Consider the following 21,747-nt stretch of genomic DNA (forward strand, 5'->3'; position numbering starts at 1 on the left):
GGGTAACGTGTGGCGCAGCGGCGCCCGCACACTCCGGCACTATGAGGTATGCGTACTGTGTTCGGAAGGGAGCAGTAGTTGGAAAACAAGTCGTAGGTTTTCGGTTATATATCGCATGCAATATGGCGCCATGCGGAAACGAATTTCTTTGCAGTTGCCTGGACAGTACCGCTTCTTCCCTGCCCAGTTTATGGTTTTGGGGCCGATACGTGTTCCTGCCTAGTCGGTGATTCTACAGGATGTTCTTGTATCTTTTGGGGATTCCGATAAGCACGCGGTGGCCTGGGGGATGGGCGCGGGGAAATAAATGATTATAGCTGGAGTTCCTGCCTCACATTCCTCCTATTTTTTTTCTTTTTCGGGGAGTAAAAGAGCTCACAACAAAATGCCCCAAGTGAATCGGGGACTTTACATGATCCTCGCCATCTGCCTGAAAGCGTGTTCTGATTGGTCTTCACTTCCCCTTACAAAGGCTAAGGGACAAGAATAAAGGCTCGCTTTCTTAAGAAACCATCGCATGGGGTGCCAAAGCACAGGAGAGGATAAGGTCCCAGCATTGGGCTGCCACCAAGCCCAAGCCTAGCGAAGCATGCCGTCTGAGAGGAGGCGTACAAAATACACTTGGTGATTACTAAAATTGATGGCTGTCCCGGCAACGTAGTGGATTGCGTTATTAATGTCTGACGTTTGCGGTTGGCTGTTGTATATATATGTGCGCCAGTAGTGAGTAGGTACGGTATGCTCTCGCGTTCTCCTGCATGCACCGTTGGCCGCGCTTGTACCGCGCTTTTAATGAAACCTTGTCAGACGATGAGTCCATCACGTCTGGTGTACCACAGGGCAGCATGTTGGGGCCTTTGTTGTTTCTGGTATATCTAAATGATATTTTACCCGCCGCGGTGGCTCAGTGGCTAAGGCGTTGCGCTGCTGAGCACGAGGTCGCGGGTTCGATTCTCGGCCGCGGCGGTCACTTTTCTGATGGAGGCGAAAAGCAAAAACGCCCGTGTGTACGAGATTTCGGCGCACGATAAAGATCCCCAGGTGGTCAAAATTAATCCGGAGCCCTCCACTACGGCGCGCCTCATCGCCTGCGTTGCGTCGGCGCGTTAAACCCTACAATCAATCAATCAATCAATAAATCAATTAAATGTTATTTTGATATTCCTTTTCCAGTTCGTCTCGTAGCTTATGCTGATGATTTACAATGCTTGCCACAGGAAACACACTAGCTGAGTTATCACTCTGTGGCAACCAATTTTTGGAATATTTGCGTTGCTGGTGTAATAGAAATCGTCTTAAGGTTAATACGTATAAAATGAACGCTGTGATATATAGAACAAAAAAATAGAGTAGTAAGTGGTGACATCGATTTGCTTTTGGGAAATGACAAGATTGACTTCGTGTCCAGTATAAAATCTCTCGGCGTCGTATTCTCTGAGACGCTGAATTGGGATATACAGGTTGAGAGTGTTAGAGCTAAAATGAACAAATTAAATGGCTTGTTATATAAACATAGGTTAACACTTCCCACACAAGTTAAACTGCTCATTTACAACGCATATATTGTACCTGTGATCACTTATTGCCACATGGTTTGGGGAACGACGACAAAGTCTAATAAACAACGCCTTCTTGTTGCGAAAAAAAGAGCAATAAGGCTGATATTTGATATACCATGTAATGCTCACACAGAAGAATACTTCAGGCAGGATAATATTCTTAGAGTAACTACCCTGTATACATATAGGCTACTTTGCATTTACAAAACTGCTGTAACAATGAACAATGCATTCATGATAACAAGTTTTCGGCTAGTGCGTCATGAACCTACTTATAATATACGTCACTCTAATCCATGGTTCCTACCACTAAGCCGCACCAAATACCGCACACAGTCTTTATCTTGGAATCTACCCAAATACTTAAATGTTCTCGATGGTAATAACTTCAATATACCAATGTTTTGTACAACAACTTTCATAGAATTGATGCATCTTCTTGAGCCTTAGACCGAATAGGCTCTTCTAAGTAGCAATTTTACAATGAAATGTCACGATGTATTATTTTCGCTGTATTTTTCTTGCCTTTGACATTAGAATTGTGTAATGGTACTTGTGTGCAATTGTGTACTGGTATACATTTAGAATTGTATATCAATGTTTTTACCGATTTGAATTTCTGTAGTTGTGTATATTTTTCAAATTGTCGCGTTGCGTTTGTGCTCTAAGCACATAACTGTTAAGTGGGGCGCAAGGGGTCTTCAAGCTGCATACGGCAGCTTCTTCCCTTTCGTCTTCTCTCATTGTGTACTTTGTGTACTTTGTTTGAGAGAAATAAAACATATCATATCATATCAAAGCGAAACCTTTCTACCGAATTAGACCATGAAAAGGCTCACCGCCGTGGTGCGACACCTCGTGTTAAAATATTCGACAGCTGAAGTTTGTAGCTTTAAGCAGCACGGGAACAACAAATGTTCCCGCATACATTGATTTTACATTTAAATGTTCCCGCATCAAAGTTTATGCCGTGTAAACTCATAAGTAAGCTCAACCAAACCCGTCTCACCATTCCGAATTTGCGATGACGTGAGTTGTGAGTAATGTGAGTCAGAAACGTCTATCATTCGACGATGCTTATTTTACCGTCTTGGCACTTTTTTCTTCGGTGCTATGCAGCAGCTTTTGCTGCTGGAGGCGTATTTGCATTAGGTGCATTTTAATCCACTGAAAAACGACAACCTGCTGTTACATGCTAAGGTTCCTACAAGTCCGAGGAGCACCGACAGATGGGCGAGTTGGTAGGGCGCCGTGAGTCGTGACGGAACAGAAGCGGAAAAAACTCAAAGTGAAGGAAACACCTGCACACGACTAAACGCTCGTCCTGTGAAGTTCTTTCCTTCGTCCTGTATTTTTCTGCGATTCTTTTTCATCATGTTCCTTTAAATCGCAGCGTTTACAGGCAATCCCGTTTTTGAAGTCACTCAGTCGGCTAATAACCGGCAATGCAATGGGCCACCGTTTCCAACAGATAGGAAATAAAAAGCGGTAATCGTGTTTGTTTCCCATACTGTATGTTCCACCACGCTTTTCAAAACGACCGCCTTTGCGAAAAAGTATACTTGTCGCGGTTGATTTTCAAACTGCCGATACTTACCCTTGCAGCAGACCCTATGTAGGGAACCGTGAGGCCTAGGAGTGTCATAATGGTTCCGCTCGCCGTCGCTGCAGCAAATAACAAATGTGTAAAAATGAGTTGAAGCAGTGCACAGCACCTACTCATTCTTTATTCTCCCACGAATCCCCACGCCTTTGTGCAAGCTTGTGTGCTTGTTGGAATGACTCGCACTGTGTTTTGTAATGAAAAGTAATTTGACGTCACATTTATCGCCACGTACTGCCTCGGCTAAGCACGATCAATCCCGCAAGTACCCCAACAATGCCTTAGTGCAGGAGTCATACAATGCCAGCTGAAGCCATAATGCCAGCGCCTTCAAGCAACGTAGTCACACCAAAGTGCCACAGGAGTTTTTTTTTATATGCAGTTATGAAGTGTTGCTGCAGCGGAATAACTGGTGAATCACATGCTGTAATGCTTTGAAATTTGCGAATCCCACTTAACTTATCCTTTTCAGCATACAGGCGATCTGTCTCACTGTTATCACCAGCACTTAGTACATGTTTGTAATTTTAGGGACATTTTTGGAGGAGATTACTACCAATAGACACAAAATGAGCAGTACTCACCAAGACTGATCATCACGAGAGCAGAGTGCTTCTCGGGCACAACAAAGTATGGCGATACAATGTCAATAAAGAGGACGGCTGCATGGGAGTTTACTATTGACGATACTGTGCTGTAAAAACATTGTAAAGCCATTTAAGTTAGCTTCATTGATTTTTACAAGTTTCGGCAATCACATTTTTATCTGTAAACATAAACATGCGGAAGCTTGTAGAATTGAGCTGGGATTGAACAATGAGCCTATTGCCATAACATGCATAACTCTGCACAATTTTTTACACTTTGTACACTTTGCTCCTTAGCACCTTAAACGAGATGGTAAAGTCGGAAGATAACAAAACAGAGAACTTCATATCAATGAAGACACATTTACACTCGCTCAAACAGTTCTTTTTTTGCTTTTTAGTGCGATGATATTATGTTTCAACAGTGGAGACCAGAATTTATTTCCCGGGCTGCTCTTTTTTCTACCCAGAATACAAAGCATACTGTTTGCATCTTCATTGAGTTCGTTACCTTATCGAAGCGCTTACAACACCAGCCAAGAACAAGCCTTGAACTCCATCTGAGGTCCCTAGGTTTTTCTTTATATAGTAAGGTACAATCTGAAAGTAAACAGAAAATCACAGCATCTTCATAGTTTAGCTTAGCCTTCTTTATGTTTTAGTGTAGTGTGCGCAAAAGATACCGCCATGAACCAAGCAAACACCCGCGTTTTGTCTCGGGGTGCATCGCCCTGTCCAATGGGGTCACCAACGGTGGAGAAGCTGGCTTCTCACACGCCTGTACGCCCAAGATGTTCTTGCCACATTTCTTCCTTCCACGCACCGAATCTTAAGCGAATAGCTCTTAAGAGGCCTGACTTCTCGTTGTAGCTCGTCCGCGGTTGCGGTGTCACGCGGCGTCACGTCCTTAAACAGAGCCACGCGGGGTCACGCACCAAACAAAGGCTTCGAAAAGATACCCGCTTGTCCCTCGATTCAACTTTCCGGACAAATGTTAAGAGGATATCTGAACAAGAGGTTTATATAAGCAGAAGCGTTCGAGACTCCTTGAACCGCTGGTATTGGTCATACATTCCCCCTTATTTAGCGCGACGAAAACGGCAAGTACGTCTGAGGCAAAATATGTCTACTTAATCGGCAGTCCCCGCGCTCGTTTAGTTAGGAATGCTCATTCGGTTGGTTGTTCCGATAGCAAGCGAAAAAGTGACCACCAGAAGAAAAACATATCGACGCATTCAAGAAACCCGTTCAAAATAGCGCGGAAAGGCTCCTCCCGCACGTGCGAGATGAAAACAAGTACAGGCAAGAACTCCCGCTCGGGCTGCTTCAGGCAGAACAAGAAACAAACGATAAAGAAAAAGCTGCGAGCTGTCCGAGGAGAAGGCGCGCGAGCACTGAGAAGGCGGGAAGGACACCTTGAATTGCATTGAACAATCCTCAGTTCACTTCATCAAGAGACGAGTGAGCCAGGGAGGGGAATAGTGTAGGGGTGCCAGCAAAGTGCGGAGAATGGCGCCACACCCACTCCGACTGCTCCTCCCTTGAAAGCTTTCCCGTTGAGTGGAACTGCTTTACTTTTTACAGAAACTAACACCCCACTGCTGGAAATCGGTCTTCGCATTCAACCTGATTAAAATAAAAATTGTGTGAGCTGACTGGCACTTAAGAAGCGCAAGTGCCGGTGACTTCGTTCGTTACGACCGGAATTCGGAATTCATACTATTCAAACACTTGATGTGGCGTCATTGAACGCATTTGTAGGATGCGTCGCAAATTACGTTGTGGAACGTATTCAGTTGGAGCGGAGCCTCATTCGGCAGAGCCCAGGTCCAGTTTTGCTAGCTAGTATGGCATAATAACGTAGTAAGGAAATGTTGCCGATGTCTTTCGCGCATCACTCATGCATTGTACTGTATAAGCTAATATTTCTTTAGCGAGTCGTTTACGAGCGCGCCTCACGAACAAAACACAGTTACTGTCACGGGCTTCCTGTTTTCCTCGTTTACGACAGGCACCATTTGACGGCTTTGGCATGTGTGTTTTTCTATCCGCAAATTTGCGGGCACCGAAAGAATAGCAGGTGGTGGCTTGGTAACGCTGAACGCCCCGGTTTTTCAGTCACAGGTGGCAACGTGTGAAAGCGAGAGGGAATACACATATGGCGCAGGCCACCCACACAACATTGTTTGCCGAGTACTCTGACGAGAACACTGTAAGCTGTTGTGATTGCACAGAAATGTGTAATTGGCGAAGTTAGGACATGTATTCATGATTGTGTCGAAATGTGGATAAACGTAAAAAAAGCTTACAACCATCGTGCATCAAAGGAAACAAAAGAAACATAAAATATAACAATATCATAACATACCCAATCCCACGCGTTCAGGCGAGTAACTAAAAAACTAAAAAACAAGAACAACATCCTAAAAAATAAAATAAAACTAAAAGTAATTACTCCATCACAAACGCGTATCCACTCCAGCGTAATCACGTGGTTGGCTCAAAACACAAAAGTGAACATGAATCACGAAGCAACAGAGGTGAGTCCAATCCAGCACCCTGACGCCCTAACTCACTGAAAAAAAAAAAAAAAGGTGCCGTCTGGGTTGACGTGTTTCTTTAATGCCACCAACGAAATGTAAGGTTGGTAGAACGGAGAAGCACCATTGGAATGCTTACACATTTAAAGTTAATTCCCCGAATTTGTTTAGCTTTTGGCTATGTTGTTGGTTAGGAGTGGAGCAGACTGTGGTGCACTCCTACGACGATGTCTTTCCATACGTCTCGTTCAAACTACGCGCCACAGACCAGCTTGCTCCATCTAGCGAGTCGCCCGTGAGGCAGCGTCCAACTGCGTACACAATACCATGTCTCTGTGCCTCTGGTTGAAATTAGAGTCGCGCCGCTTTTATTTCTGAGGCACGCTGCATAGTGCCACGAGAAACGCCTCCCAAACGAAAAATGGTGCGTCGGCCGTAAGCTTCCTACGGCTGCAGCCATCCTCACTGGCCAAATACAGCTGAGCGACTAGGTTTGGGGACTGGGATTACCGCCAGGAGACTTTAACGCTGAGTCTGACTACGCGCCAAGCAACGTCAAACTCATCTTCTATCAAGCTGAGGGCTCCGGTTCACGACGTTAGCATGTTAGGGACAGTGCCGGATCGTCGCATACCCATTAGGACGTCAGGACGTCGCTCATACCTGGGAATTTTTAAAGCCAAAGCTTTCTTGGTGGGACGAATGGAATCCTGTAAAAACACTGATGCATTTCCCCATAGACCGGTTGGTCGACCTAAAAACTGCGATAAGATCTCTGGACACATGGCACATGCGTGAAACCGGGCTTCCATTGTGTGAAAACGCTTACTTGAAAATCGCCAACAAGGAGCAGTTCCAGATAAGACATTACACACATCGATCATGAAGGAGCCCAATACAGCGCCTTTTGACAAATAAAAGGCAAGGACGCCGACTATAAAGTTAGTTGGATTCCAAAATATTTAACGTTTCGGCTCTTGTACAGTAAAATCGTGAGCTGAAATGTTTGCCTCATGTACGATTAACGACACTACGCAGGCATGTTGCGTAGACTGGGGGCAGGTTTCAGCGTTCCGATTAAGCGGGTGCTCCGTCGTTTGTATATGGAGTGACTGTAGATAAAGGAGTGAGGTAGCATTCCTTTCTTTTGCGAGGAGACGTGCAGCAGACCAGTTTATTGTGTGCGATGTGGTATCGCAGTGCTCGGCGAGGGCGGTTAACGACTCGTGATTCTTCTTTACATTGTTTCAATGCTGCTGCAGGCGGCCGGTAAAGTTTCCCGACTGCCGGGTACCTCTCATTTCGCAGTTTGTCTTTCACGTCCCCAAGTTCATGCCTTAATTTGCGGGATGGCACATGCGCTGTTTACACGTTGTACGAGCGGAGTACGCGTGGAAGCACCTCGCTGATGACGGTCAAGGGGCGGAATCGCCGCGCGCCCTTGACGTTCGACGTCGAAAACATGCGCAGGGCGAGTGTGCCGCCGCTGAACAGAGCCGATGAAGGCCTCACACCGCACTATGAAAGCTAGTGGAGTACTCGCGAAGTGCGCCACCCGGTCCTCTGGCCTACTACAGATCCTCTCAGCTCTGCGGAGAAGGGAGGCGACCACAGACCGCTTCTGTGCTGTCGGATGCACCTAGATAAAGTACAGGTACCGGCTGGTGTGCGTATTTTGTAGCGTAAGCTACACTGACCGAGGTTGAGCAGTTTCGCATGGACCCTGAAGGGCCGTACTTCGCAAGCGCGAGGCCCATTGCATTAGATTGGATTTGGATTTGACTGGATTCGATTGGATTGCTGAACCTTAGCTCACGCTACGTATATCCTGGCATAGCTGAGCTAAGCCAATGCTAATTTTTTTCTTGCCCAGCGTAAAGTAAAGCCTCACACCGTCACGCTTCACCAGGACGTCCAGGAATGCCAGACGCCCATCGAACACTTCCTTTGTTGTAAATTGAACGACAGGTTTTATTCCATTGAGCTGTGAAGGATTGTAGCGAGCCTTTTGGCAGCACACATAGGCAGTCATCGACGTAGCGCAGGAACGTCCTCGGTTGCGGGGCAAAAGAGGCAAGTACGCGCACCTCGAGTGCGTTCATCGTCTGGTCGGCGACTTTCACGGAAATTTGTCGGAGCGGCGATGGGTGGAGACTGTCTTGTGCAGATTGCAAGTACAGTCGGCAAGACACTTGTCTATAACGCTCGAGCGGCGACCTCCAGACTGCGTGCACATCCAGTGATTGCGCCTGGTTTGAGGCCCCTATAGGATGTGAACATTCGTGACCCGTATCAGCGCGATGGCTCTGTCCCTTCTGGCTGTGTCCGTCGCCTTGGCTTCCTCACCGGCTTTCGGCGGGAGAAGTGCTACCTGCGGTGCCGTGCCGGGAACAAAAGCGGAAATTACCGACCTTAACACGCGCTGCGCGAGTTTCCCGTCTCCATTAAAAGCTTCCGCACAGCTGTTCACCTCATCATCGTTCTGCCAATACGCCGCATAGGTAACGCGTGGGGTCCCCTACAAGTGACTCTACTAAACGAACGTGGATTGAAATAAACGGGCATTTCTGCAAGGTTATTTCGAGCTTTCACATTCTGAAGACCACGGCCGTTAAATGTATGCGTCGTTAGTGGAATCACATCCCGCATATCTGTGCCGTTTAGCAACTAAAGCCCACAGGGCGGAGTCATGAGCATTGTATTTTGCTTTGAGCAAGCTTAAATTATTGTATATCATTTCTTCCGGGCATTTTATCATTCTGAATAAATCGCAGAAGTTCAGAATGTTCCGACAAGTTTTATTTTAGTTGTCGAAGTGTGAAAAACGAATTACAATCGCCGAAAACGCATCGCTTACGTTGTTGTTGCGTGACTAGTTATCGGTCGGTGACAACTTGCACAGTGCATTGAGTGCTGTGGCGTTGGCCCGTCGGCAATGACGTGCAACGCCGAGCGTAGAGAACTAATAATGGTGCACGCGATACCCATGCAGCGTATTGGCAGATTGATGGTGCAATGAACAGCTATGCGTCAAAACTATAAATGGCGACAGGAATGCCGCGCAGCGCGCGCTAAAGCGGGTAATCTCCGCTTTTGTTTCCCGGCCCGGCATTTCAGGCAGCGCTTTTCCCGGCGAAATCAGGTGCGGAAGCCAAGGTGACGGGCACACCCAGTAGGGACAGAGCCATCTCGCTGATACGGGTCGCGAATACTCATATTCTACCTGTCTCAAACCAGGCATTACCACAAGACGTCAACCGCGCAGTCCAAAACACTCCGTGTGAGCGTTAATAGGCAAGCGTTTTGCCGACTGTACGTGTACATTGGAGAATCTGGAAACCTTACGAAACGCCTGTGTAGCAGCATCAAAACGATGGGAACAAAAAAGCCACGCGTCGACGAGTGGCGTCGTCACCAACTGCAACATCGCACAGAGTCAATCGTTCTGCAGCCCATGTCCTCGCAAAAGAAAGGAATGCTACCTCACGCCTGTATCTAGAATCACTCCACATACAAACGACGGAGCACACGATTAATAGGAACGTCGGAAACCTGCCCCGGTGTACGCAACATTTCTGAGCAACGTCATGAATATTACATAAGGCGAACATTTCCGCTAACGCTTTTATCGGGACGGAGGCTACTGTACAAGAGCCGAAACTAAATATTTTAAAAGCAAATAATTTTGTGGTCCGCGTCCTTGCCTTGTATTCGTCAAAATGCATCCTGACCAGACGGGATTCCGTCACATTCTTGACTTCGTAGTATACTTTTGCCTCACAAACCCCGCATCGGTATTCTTTTAGATCGTTGGTAGATGCGTTTACTTATGGCGCGAAAAATCATCACGTGGGTTTGTTCTTTCTTCGCGATTTGGGTCTTTGAAGGTGCGACGGTTGATTAGACGCACTTTCAGCAAAGGGTGGACGCTCTTTTAGCGGAGTATTTGACTCACTTGATGCGAGAAAGCTTTCGTGCTTTTCTCGACTTTCTCTTTTAGCGGAGTATTTGACTCACTTGATGCGAGAAAGCTTTCGTGCTTTTCTCGACTTTCTTTCGGAAGAAATGGTACGGAACGAATGAAGGGTGTAGAAGGAAGGCAGGAAAGTTAACCTGGCTAGAGCCTTGTTTGCCATCCTCCACGTGGGAAAGAGAAAATAGGAAAGAAAGAGAAAAGAAAGAATGAAGAGAAGTCGGAGTAGACACGTATACCCAGCGCTGAAGCACTGACACGGATAGACACTGGAGGCGTTCAGTCTATAGTCTGGTGTTTAAGTTCGTCGCCCGCACAAAGCGTAAAATTGCTTAGTCGCCTTCTGAGCGGATGACAAAGAGGGCCGTAGCGCAGAATCTTCTCCTCCAAAAATGGCCGCCGAGAGTCCAGGTTGCTCAGTGCTGACGACAGCTTTTTTTTTTCTTTCAGGCCAGTAGCGTGGGCACTCGCATAAAACGTGCCGGATCTTCTCCGGCGTGGCACACGTTTCGCACTCCTCACTTGCTGCCATTCCTATTGTGTATGAATAACCATTTGTGAAAGCCACCGCCAGCCAGCGATGGCAAAGAAGAGTTGCGTCAAACCGTGGGAGGCTTAGTGGAAGGGGACGGTGCAGGTGCGGGTCAAGGGCACCAATGCGTGCACTAGAGCACTGCACGGGCCTGATTTTAAGGCCCGAGCCCGGCCCGAGCCCACTTTGTGAAGCCCGAGCCCGACCCGGGCCCGTAACACCGAGCCCGGGCCCGGCCCGGGCCCGGGAATTCGTAAGTGCGCCTAGCCCAGCCCCGGCCAGGGCCCGTCGTCTCAAGCCCAGTCCCGGCCCTGGCCCGTTGTCTCAATCCAAGGCCCGGCCCGGGCCCGTAGTCTCAGGCCCACACCCAGCCCGGGCACGGTCTTTTCTTTTTTGAGCCTAGGGAGGGCCCGCATGTGTGTGACCTGTCCTGGTCTTAGACGTTGAAGAAAATTTGTTTATTATATTTGGTCGAGTGTCTTCGTGGCGGGAAATCAGACGGAGCATGTAGTCTGTACAAGCACGCCCTGAATTGTAACGCAAAAAATAAGAGTTTAAAAGTACACGTAGTTTAGCTCACACCGTCTGCAGTTCACGCCACATGGACGTAATAATAGCTCGTATTTTTACACGAGAGACACCATCAACTTTGTTTACCAGACTCTTGGCAACTTCATGGGGCTGTTTCGGTCACAAGTTGGTATTAATGAAATTTCTTGCTCTCCATTTCAATCCACGAGCATGTGCGTGTGTTGAAATATTTTCCCTGGAGTGGTTAAGCAGCGGCGCTTCTCTAGCACGCGAGTTTGATTTCCAGCCACGGCAGCCGCATTTAGATTGGTTCGACATCTAAAACACACGTACATAGACAGGTGCACAGCTCCAGGCTGGCATAATTAATTCCTTCCCCACTAGGGCATTCCTTGTAACCGTATCTTTGATATGTTATACACGAAAATATAAAATCTTGATGCAGTACATGAAATGTCATTAAAGTTACAGTATAGTGAATATCAGCCCTAGCAAAACACGTTTTTAAAACAATGTGTACAACTAACATCAAGAAGCGCGTAAAAGTGTACTCAGAATATTCAATTTTATGCTCTTTTCTACACTTCACGTCGGAACTATTAACGGCCGGGCCTATGAATTCAAGCCCGATCCCGACCCGGGCCCGTGGCGTCGAGCCCGAGTCCGGCCCAGGCCCGCGGCACTGAGCCCGAGCCCAGTCCGGGCCCGCGGCACTGAGCCCGGGCCCGGCCCGGGCCCGCCGATAATCGAGTTCGGGCAGCCCGGCCCGGCCCGCGGGCCGGGTCGGGCCCGGGCTTGCGGGCTGGCCCGGGCCCGTGCAGTGCTCTAGCACTTCTGAATTCTTCTGGATTCCATTAGGAGATTGCTGTTTTGCCGGGCAAGTATGCGGAAGACGCTAGCTGCATCCGTCCTAGACAGTGGGATGAGCACAGTCGCCGCTGTTTGATGCGCCAACCGGGCGGTAGCGTCCGCCCTTTCGTTGCCGACAATGCCGCAGTGGCTGGGAAGGCACTGGATGGTAACATCATGACCTACCTGGGTAGCACGGTCGTACACTATTCTTATTCCTGTCAGGAGCCGTTCGTGAGGTCCCCGGCACAGGGGTGACTGGAGTGACTGAAGTGCAGCCTTCGAATCACAGAAAGTTTTTGAATTGGCCGTGAGCTTCTCACATCGGCTGTCATCGTGACCGGCCAATCCACCTGAGTAGTAAGTTGTTAGCACGTCAGAGCTAATAGAAATTTGGAGGCGGGTTTCTAGCTACGATCCTCTTGAACGCAGGTTTTTTCGCCAACTAAGCAAAGTAATGCCGGAGGGGTACCCGTGCATTAAAAGCTGGCCGTTGTCACCTACAGCCGCTATTCAAGCCCGAATATCCCGGAAGCCGCAAGAAAAGTAAAAAAAAGCGGAAAATGTAAGCAGGGATTTAGGCTACTGGTAACCTCCGAGAGTTACGGGCTTCAGGTGAATAAAAGTGAGCGAAGAGAAGAAAAAAAAAAACCGCGGGTGATTCCTCTGTCAAAGGAATCGGTAAAAGACGAAAATGAAATGTGCAGCGAAATCTGCAACTGAGAATGATTTGGGGTTCGGCGGCTAACTTGTGGGTGTGCTTGGTGAGCGACGTCCTGGTTGCTCGGCAAAGAAGTACTGGCGTCATTTCCATGTCAGATATGACGTCAGTGAAATCTTGGTGTATCCCGGCATCAAACACTTTCGTGTTAAAATATAAAACCCGAAAACGAACAACTTTAAGTATAACGTACTGATGATGATGATTTCTATTGGTTTCCCCTTTGTATCGGGGTGATGACATGTCATCTTACCAAAAAAGACTAATATACCTATGTTTTACACTTTTGGTTCAATACTAGCGCTGCTTAGGGCAGGCACAAAAAGCTTATTAGGCACAAAATACTTTTTTTTTCTGTTACAAGTGGTAACTGTCCTAGGCAATATTCCCCTCTCTGCTTTTCGTCCACCAGCATTCTAATCTTCTTTTCGTCCCCTCGACAGCCTTGAAGTTAACTTCCTCTGTGATACTTTTAAATCCTAGGGCTTCTGACAGCCCAATATTCCCTTCATGTAGATTTGGATGGATACCCTCACATTCTAGCACGATGTGCCGCATAGTTTCTGTTTCTTTTCCGCAGACCACGCATACCCCATCATTTTGTGAATACTTCCCCACAAAACTCTTAGTTCGCAGGCAACCTGCTCTAGCCTCAAAAAGCAAAGCACTGCCCTGGGAATTATCGTAGAAATTTTCCTTTCTGATGTTCATCTTCTCAGTCCTGTACATCTCTAACGACTGTACATCTCTAGTACTCTTTAGTACTAAAGGTTGCTTCCCCACAAGAAGACCCTGTGTGCAGGGGTGCACCCTTTACAGGCCGCTTGCTTCGTTGTACTGGTGCGGTTTCCGCGACGGATATGACGCCATGGAAATCTTTGTGTATCCCGGAATAAAACGCTTTCGTGTTAAAAAGATAAAGCACAAAAATAAAGTAAGGCTTTTATTCATATCCTTCAGCTAAAGTGTATATCACAAGGCAGTAGAAGTGGTGTAGTTTGGCGTCTATTGCACTGTGCATTGTAGTTGGACTGTCAACCAGGTAATAAAAACAGACATACCTGATCGTATCGTGAGACGGAGCCAGAGATAACGGGGTCGCAGTCTCTGAACCAATAGAGAATTGCCAATGCTGTGAAACCAACCAGGAGATAAAAAATTGAAAATAGGGTGACACTTCCGAGTGCTATTCTGAAAACAAATGAAAAAATAAGCAGATAAAGGAGCCTACTCAAAACGTATGCCTCCCTCTTTACGATGCAAGTACCCGTATAGAGAGTGTTAACAGCTCTGAATCGGTGTCATAACATCTGCTTGTCGTACGCCATGATAAGGTCTTACTGTCTGTTCTAAGGAAGTATTCGAGTACATTAGAATGGAGCACATAAGCATAGTGAAGTGTAAATGTAATAATGTGAAACAAATTGAATGGAAAGCAGATGGGGTCGCAGACTGCAGCAGCAGCTATTCAAGTGCCAACAAACAGAGGAAGGTATTTGGAAGGGAAAAAATTAGTTCCGCTCCAGCCCGTTGAGGTGGGTTAGTAGCAGATCTACTTGTGGGTTATTGGTTGGCTCAAACTACCGCTCACACCGCCCCATCGCGCCGAGGAAGCGCTGAGTAGGATTGTAGCCACACCGACGTCTTGCATTTTCCACCTCGCGGTATTCGTGATTCCAGCGGGCATTGTGCTTACGCTTGCCCTCTGCGGCCCGATCGTCGTCGGTCTCCTTCACCAGGATGCGCACTGGCTTTACTTTTTTCTATATTAGTAAGCTTGACTGTGCGACCCCAAATCTTGGAAACCAGCTTACAAAGACCAAGCTTACGCTAATCTGCTTAAAGTCGGCGTAATTTGCCAGCAGAGACTGATTTGTTGGGAACGGGTTTCTTTTCAGTGCCACAATATCAACCGCCGGAGGCGAACAAATGGCCGGAGGTGTGCCGAACAAGTGTGCCGAAATGAGGAGGAGGGCACGACTTTTCTGGGTTTACGCGCTCTGGATTCAGGATTCTATTGCGACCCAAGCCCAAACTTACCTGGCTTTCATTGCAATATAACTCAAAAATATATTTACTCGTAGTATTCCTATTACGACAGCTGTATGCCACTTCTCACACCCCACGCCGGATTTGTGACATGCGGAGTCGAGAAGTGCTTTACGGCTGTGATCGGTGCTAGTTGGTGCAATATTCTTGGGGAAAAGCAGCTACAACCGTAAACAAAACGAAGGACAAGAAAACACAGGACACGCCACTGACTCGCAACTGAATAATTACAAAAAGAGAACACAGACATATACATAAACAATGTCCGAGTGGCAGAAGGTTACTGATAGGGAGTATAACATTGTTCGGCGCAGAAACTGTCTGTCAAAGTCTGATAAAGCCACGACTCCCCAGCAACGTCCATTGCGAAGGTTTCGGCAATCTCACGTCCGAGTTTGTTGTTTTTCTTGTCGACCACGGCTAATGTCGCGCATGGTAGCTTCGCACGTGCACTCACGACGATCACGAGAGTGTGTAATCAGGTGGGCAGAGGGATTGGTGGCTTGGAGAGGCGCCGCGTGCTCACGAGCTCTGTCGTTTAGGCATTGGCCGGTTCGGCCGATGTAAACGCGCTCCGACTTCACAGGAATGCAATAAACAACATTTTTGCAGCAATCAGCGTACCTGGTGCGGTACTTCTTTTCGCAAACGGGAAGTTGTCCTTCGTTTTGTTTTAAGCTTGAGCTACCGTTCGTCAACAAGTGCTTTTATGTTAAGAGTAGACAGGCAAGCAGACACGCAGGCGAGGGAGGAAGTAAGCTTTGGGGAATGAGAGAGCTGGCACAGAAGCCAGTCGGTGTGGCAAAGGTGCGGGAGATCTGAAGACCGAATGGACATTTGCCGAGGTATGTCAAAAGGCAGACTTGCAAGACAAAGGTGGAACGAAGCAGCGATCGAGTGCTGGATCGAGATGTGCACCAAGGCTAGCTGCACAAAAAACGTTACCAAATCGCCAGAAAAGTTACGCTTAGGGTGCAATCAGTAATATCGAACACTGGGAAAACAATTTTATAGATGAGCGTCTCTTCCCTGGAAGTAATGTCATCATTCTGTTGCCAAACTAAACACACTCCTATAAAACGCTTTTGAGAAAGGAGCAGTACAGCCGGAAATCTTGTCAAATTCAATACTAAACTAGAATGCGTTGTTTAGAACCTTCAATGCTATATGAAACGTGCCTCTGAAGACAATATTGACACGCTTATGAGGCACGGAAATAAATATGTGACTATGTAGCAGTCTTCGGTTATAAGGTTTCTGCTCAGAGCAGTGCAATTGGTAGCGGTGGTACCAGAAGGCATTTACTCACAGCCTCGCGTCTCGCAGTGATCTAGCTGCCAGGAATCGTTGCGTGATCATCTGATCCAAGCCCAGACGCATGAGATGATACGGAAAGGCCGCGAACAGTACGCTCCAAACAGTCTCGTCGTTCGTGACGTCCACGTCGGTTCTGCGGGAAGGTTACGTCCTGAACAACAAGCATGTCGTACATTCCAGCAGCCGCTTTTTGCTTCGTGAAGTTTGAAATATAATTGAAGCGGCTGATCCCTCCCGGCATAGCTGTACGAGCAGCACCTAAACTTCATGGAGTTGTTCAAGTCGCACAAGGGGTCTATCACCCCCTGGTACTGGTGTTAGACCATACTAACAGCGCTAACACCAGTGTTTCAGCTTACCGGGAAATCTGTCCCGATACGGTAACCCGGTACAACTGCGCATGCGCAGAACCAGTTTTTCCGGCTCTGCTCGCGCGCAGTAGCTCCGTTCGCCTACTGGGTACCGTACCCGGACCGGTTCTCGGCTCTGCTATAGGCTCCGGACAGCGAAGTTTGCTGGGCGAGCGCAGCCGCGGCAGACCCGCGCACCTCTGGGTCGGTCAGGCCGCGAACACCGCCTTCAGCGCTCGTGAACGCAACTTTGCAAAAACGTGTGTCATAACGTTATTTGCTGTATTTCTACTACATAGTGCAATGAAGTCATGCAGAAAATCATTATAGTAGGGGAAGCCTCCAAAAAAAAAAAAAAATCCGGGGCGCCGATAAAATGCTGTCGCTTTGCTGCAGAGCCGTAGGAGGACGCAACTGGGAAGCGTGTGTTCTAGGTATTGCTTTCTCCCGCGGATTCTTTTGGCAGATATGGAGTGTGGTTACTGAATCTCGAAAAGCCCATAGTAAGCGAGCGGATTACATGCTGCCGTGGTGTACGAGCAGCTTGTTAGTGGGCTGGTTAGTAGGTGGTAAATACACATAAGTGCGCATTAAATGTGGTAACAAAGAGGGCCCCCAAACACGGTTATAGCAGTGTAGGTTATCACCCAGTGGTTCTACTCTGCTTCATCTAGTATTTCACGTGCCTATATCGCCGTATTAAATACATATGGACACATATGGGGCGGACACTTATAGCCGTAAACGTTCCCAAATGTTTCGCGAGCTATTGGATAGCATAAAATTACCAACTCTTCTTGCAAAAGAAACAATTAAATTTTTGTCTAAGCCACTGAAAAGCAAAGAAAAATAGAGATAGGACGTGCCGCAATAAAAGTTGGAAATATAAAAACGCCGGACGAACTTTTCGTGCTCGGGGTGTAGCAAAGGGCGGACAAACTTTATTTATCCCATCCGTTGTGATTCCGGTCACTCCGGACCACTGAGGGGTGACCTCAGGGAACTAAATTTTGCTCCCGTGGCTTTTGCTGCAAAGGTGTTGATGGTAATAAAAGCGCTACTATTTCTGTCTAAGAGAGGTCTCACGCCGGACCCGTTAGCGTGGAGAAAAAAAAAACCCGAATATGAATATCCCCTAATTTATTCCGATACGCCTATTAAATGTTCTGCCTACCCCTCCGCCCACCCCCTCTCCTCCCAATTGAATTTCTTGTGGTAGCCTTCTCGTGAAGAGTTTCTTTCTGGGGCGTGTGTTTATACATCTATCGTACTGGGCTACACCTGGTGCCAAAAAGTTTCTTGGCGGAGCGGGCACTTAGCGGCATCACTTTCGCTATACACAAACAAATGTGAATTTCATATTGTTACATGAATGGAGCATCACATTCGGATCTAGGACCCATATGTAACACCCCTGTGGTCCAGTTAGTAGTTCTGCAGTGGCAAGTGCACTCACATGGATGGAATACTTCGCGCGGAAACATAGCGCAACGTCTGATATATTTGCAGACAAAGCCTCCTATTTTGTAGATTGAACAATATAAATTACGTTTTTTTAAGGGAAACATGCAGATCATGAGAAAATTCTGCCCGCAGGCAGGCTGTACAAGCGTTTCTCTTCTGGGCATCACGCCTATGCGGCATTTATATTCCTTCCCATACACGAGTTCAACCGAATAAATCCTTCTTCATTCACCTGCACTATGTGGCAGGATTACTGCACAATCTCTTACTTCGTTTTAAACCAAGAAGGGGCGACTAATGTGCTTCATCCGCGCTGCAAAAAGAGGACCGCTCCCCAGCTAGGAACGTAACGGCCTGCTGGGACAGACCCAGTGTTGCGCATACCTGCCGAAGGGGGCGCTGGGTGTCGCGGGCTCCGTGTCGCCCTCTGGGCGCTGTCCGGCGCCTATAACTCTCTACTAACTAACGCTCACTAAAAATACAAACGCTTGATTGATTGATTGATTGATTGATTGATTGATTGATTGATTGATTGATTGATTGATTGATTGATTGATTGATTGATTGATTGATTGATTGATTGATTGATTGATTGATCTTGTGGTTTAACGCGGCCACGCTACAGAGGCGATGAGGTGCGCCGTAGTGGAGGGCAGCGGGTTAGTTTTGGCCACCTGGTGATCTTTACGTGCGCCGAAATCTCGAACACACGGGCGTTTTCGCTTTTGCCTCCATCAGAAAAGCGGTCGCCACGGCCGGGAAAAATGGAAACAAAATATTACTTAAATAGGACAAAGTACAAAACATTATGGTTAACAAATTCCGGACAGTCGGTAAGCCTTAGGTTCTCAAAAATACTTCATGTCGTTTAAATAAAGTGGTGGCTATTGTTTCACCAGTCATGCGGAACTAAACGGAAGTCCTTGGGAGTTTTTTCTGTAAGCACACAGAGGTTGCGTACCTCAAGAAATACGCTGTTATGTTGAAGTCACTCAGCGGCCGTAAAGGAACGGCGGTGTGGGCAGAGTCGTAAATTATTTTCCCGATGATTATGACTGGCGATGAGACCATGATAACTGCTTGTATACAGTCGGCCCAGACGACGCTGCGAAGGCCACCCTACAGCAGCGAAGATAAAAAGGCAATATATATTTAAAACACGCGCACCGAAAGTCATGTTACGTGCAGTATTTGCCGTAGCGAATGCGGCTATTTCTCGCGTCTTATAGAGAACAAAATTCTCTTAACCACAGATTTCATGTTATGTTCCTGTCTTTTTTAATGTATGTCGGTGCGCGTACTGCTGGATGTATATGAATGAATGGCAAGTTGTACTCTTTTATGGACGCTACATCATGTTTTTTAGCTAAATTGTCGGTCTCGTTCTGGCGTCCTTGGAGAATTCGGGGCAATTTCTTGGTCCACTGCTGTTCAAATTGATCTATTGGTCATCTGTTTTATCCTCGAAAACATGTTACATAAGATAACGATCCTGATGCAACCGCATATATTTCAAAGTTGAATGCGATTGAGGTATATGCGACGACTTTGTCTTCTCTTGCCATGAGCTTAGAAGCATCTTGAGATTGTACACTTATTTTAGGGAGTACAAGCCCATATTTCGAAAGGCGTTTTTGTTAATGTTATAAGGAAAGTTCCGCAAGCACTAACGACGGTTTATGTCGTTCTTTCAACACAATAATTATACTTTTGATGTGTTCGTCGGTCTTTATCGTGCGATAAAACGCGCCTTATTCGATTAGAAGCTAAGCATAAAGGAACATAGTCTCGCTCTGTCCCTCTCATCCTGCGGTCCTTTTTAACGATCACTCCGATCAATACGTAAAAATTCGTAAGAGAGCAGTAAGCATTAAGCAGCAATCAAAACATGCGAATGTTTCAAGCATGAATGTCAGTGATCGATCATTGTAGGAAGGGTTTCAACAATACTGCCGTGCCGCCTTTATGAGCCAGCACGTGAAGTCTGGTCCTGCATTAACGGAACACGAACTTTATGCATCACTCTCAGCCGATTGGATAATCGACCGCTTACAGTAGAGACTGTCCTGGGTCATCGGTCTCCACCGTTGACTTCGCCGAAGGCGGACGAAAGCCCTTTTACGTTTCCTAAGAGAAACGAACTTACATGGACGACTGAAGTGCTTCAAACGGGACCAGAGTGCGTGCCTTCCCACTTTTATCTCTTCCTCCTCTCCATCCCTCTCTTTTATCCTTGGCTGAAGCCAGTGCGAACTAAAACAAAGACGAAGGAAGTTGAACACAAGGACAGGCGCCGGGCCAATGCTGCTGGGTTCGTTGCTTGAAAGTTTAAACACTGAAAAAAGTCCGATGTAACTGAAATGAAATGAAGGAGGGTTTCCAGCTGTGCTAGTTGGAAAGACGTTCTTGGATGAAACCGAAAAAAATTCAGGAATGCTTTCCCAACTAGGCCAGTTACATCGGGCTTTCCAACTAGCCCAGTCTTTCCAGCCCTTTCCAACTAGCCCAGCCCAACTAGCCCAGCCCTCTCCACGAGCCCCATAGAGCTAGCCCAGTTACATCGGGCTTTCCAACTAGCCCAGCCTTTCCAGCCCTTTCCAACTGGCCCAGCCCTCCCCAACCAGCTCTTTCGAGCTAGCCCAGTTACATCGGGCTTTCCAACTAGCCCAGCCTTTCCAGCCCTTTCCAACTAGCCCAGCCCAACTAGCCAAGTCTTTTTTAACCAGCTCTTTCGAGCTAGCCCAGTTACATCGGGCTTTCCAACTAGCCCAGCATTTCCAGCCCTTTCCAACTGGCCCAGCCCTCCCCAACCAGCTCTTTCGAGCTAGCCCAGTTACATCGGGCTTTCCAACTAGCCCAGCCTTTCCAGCCCTTTCCAACTAGCCCAGCCCAACTAGCCAAGTCTTTTTTAACCAGCTCTTTCGAGCTAGCCCAGTTACATCGGGCTTTCCAACTAGCCCAGCATTTCCAGCCCTTTCCAACTAGCCCAGCCCCCTCCAACCAGATCTTTCGAGCTAGCCCAGTTACATCGGGCTCTTTTCAGTGTTTAAACTTTCATGCAACTAACCCAGCAACGTTGGCCCAGCGGCTGTCCTTGTGTTTTACGTCCTTCGTCTTTGTTTAAATTCGCGCTGGTTTCTTCCAAGAATGTCATTCCAACTAGCCCAGCTTGAAACTCTCCTCTCTTTTATCCCTTGAACCCCCTCTCCCCGTGCAGGGTAGCAAACCCGGTTCATCACCTAATTAACCTCCCGTACTCTCCATCTTACTTTCTCCACCTGGTTACGCATCACTAAGCAAAATTACACGTTTTAATAAGTTTGTCGTAAGACATTAGGGCCCCTTCCACTCACTGTAAATGTTTTTACTTCGTTCTCATTTAACCATTTTTTTTCGTCCGAGCATGCCATTCCTATATTGATGGGGCTGGTGAACGGGCAGTATACCAAGTCATGAGCACGTTCAAATAAAAGTCCATGAGCTATTGACAACAACCGCGAGGAACAGAGGAAAATTGTTCACCATGCATTGCAAAATTACCCGTTTTTTCAGTCAATAAACATTGAGAGTTTGCTACTAAGTTTGGTTTATCTAAGCTACGTTTCGGATAAAGATACATGCATAAAATCTTGACACAACTTTTACCTCGCATGTTGATGTCATGACGTCCAT

General features: G+C 47.2%; 1 protein-coding gene across 4 annotated transcripts in view; it reads right to left on the minus strand.

Moving 5' to 3' along the window:
* LOC144163109 (sodium-coupled monocarboxylate transporter 1-like) overlaps positions 1 to 21,747 on the minus strand; it is a 60,073-nt gene that overhangs the window by 12,392 nt on the left and 25,934 nt on the right. For all 4 annotated transcript variants that reach the window (XR_013320832.1, XM_077693916.1, XM_077693915.1 and 1 more), the window contains exons 6-11: positions 19,037 to 19,194; positions 16,254 to 16,394; positions 13,957 to 14,086; positions 4,261 to 4,349; positions 3,747 to 3,856; positions 3,157 to 3,224 (exon numbers count right to left, since the gene is read on the minus strand). Coding sequence is in view for 3 of the 4 variants with exons in the window: in XM_077693916.1 (XP_077550042.1) it covers positions 3,157 to 3,224; positions 3,747 to 3,856; positions 4,261 to 4,349; positions 13,957 to 14,086; positions 16,254 to 16,394; positions 19,037 to 19,194 (696 nt within the window). In the remaining variant the exon portion in view is untranslated. The remainder of the gene's footprint in view (positions 1 to 3,156; positions 3,225 to 3,746; positions 3,857 to 4,260; positions 4,350 to 13,956; positions 14,087 to 16,253; positions 16,395 to 19,036; positions 19,195 to 21,747) is intronic.

Source organism: Haemaphysalis longicornis, unplaced genomic scaffold, assembly GCF_048455015.1.
Source record: "Haemaphysalis longicornis isolate Haplotype H1 unplaced genomic scaffold, Haemaphysalis longicornis Haplotype H1 scaffold_12, whole genome shotgun sequence".
NCBI lineage: Eukaryota > Metazoa > Arthropoda > Arachnida > Ixodida > Ixodidae > Haemaphysalis > Haemaphysalis longicornis.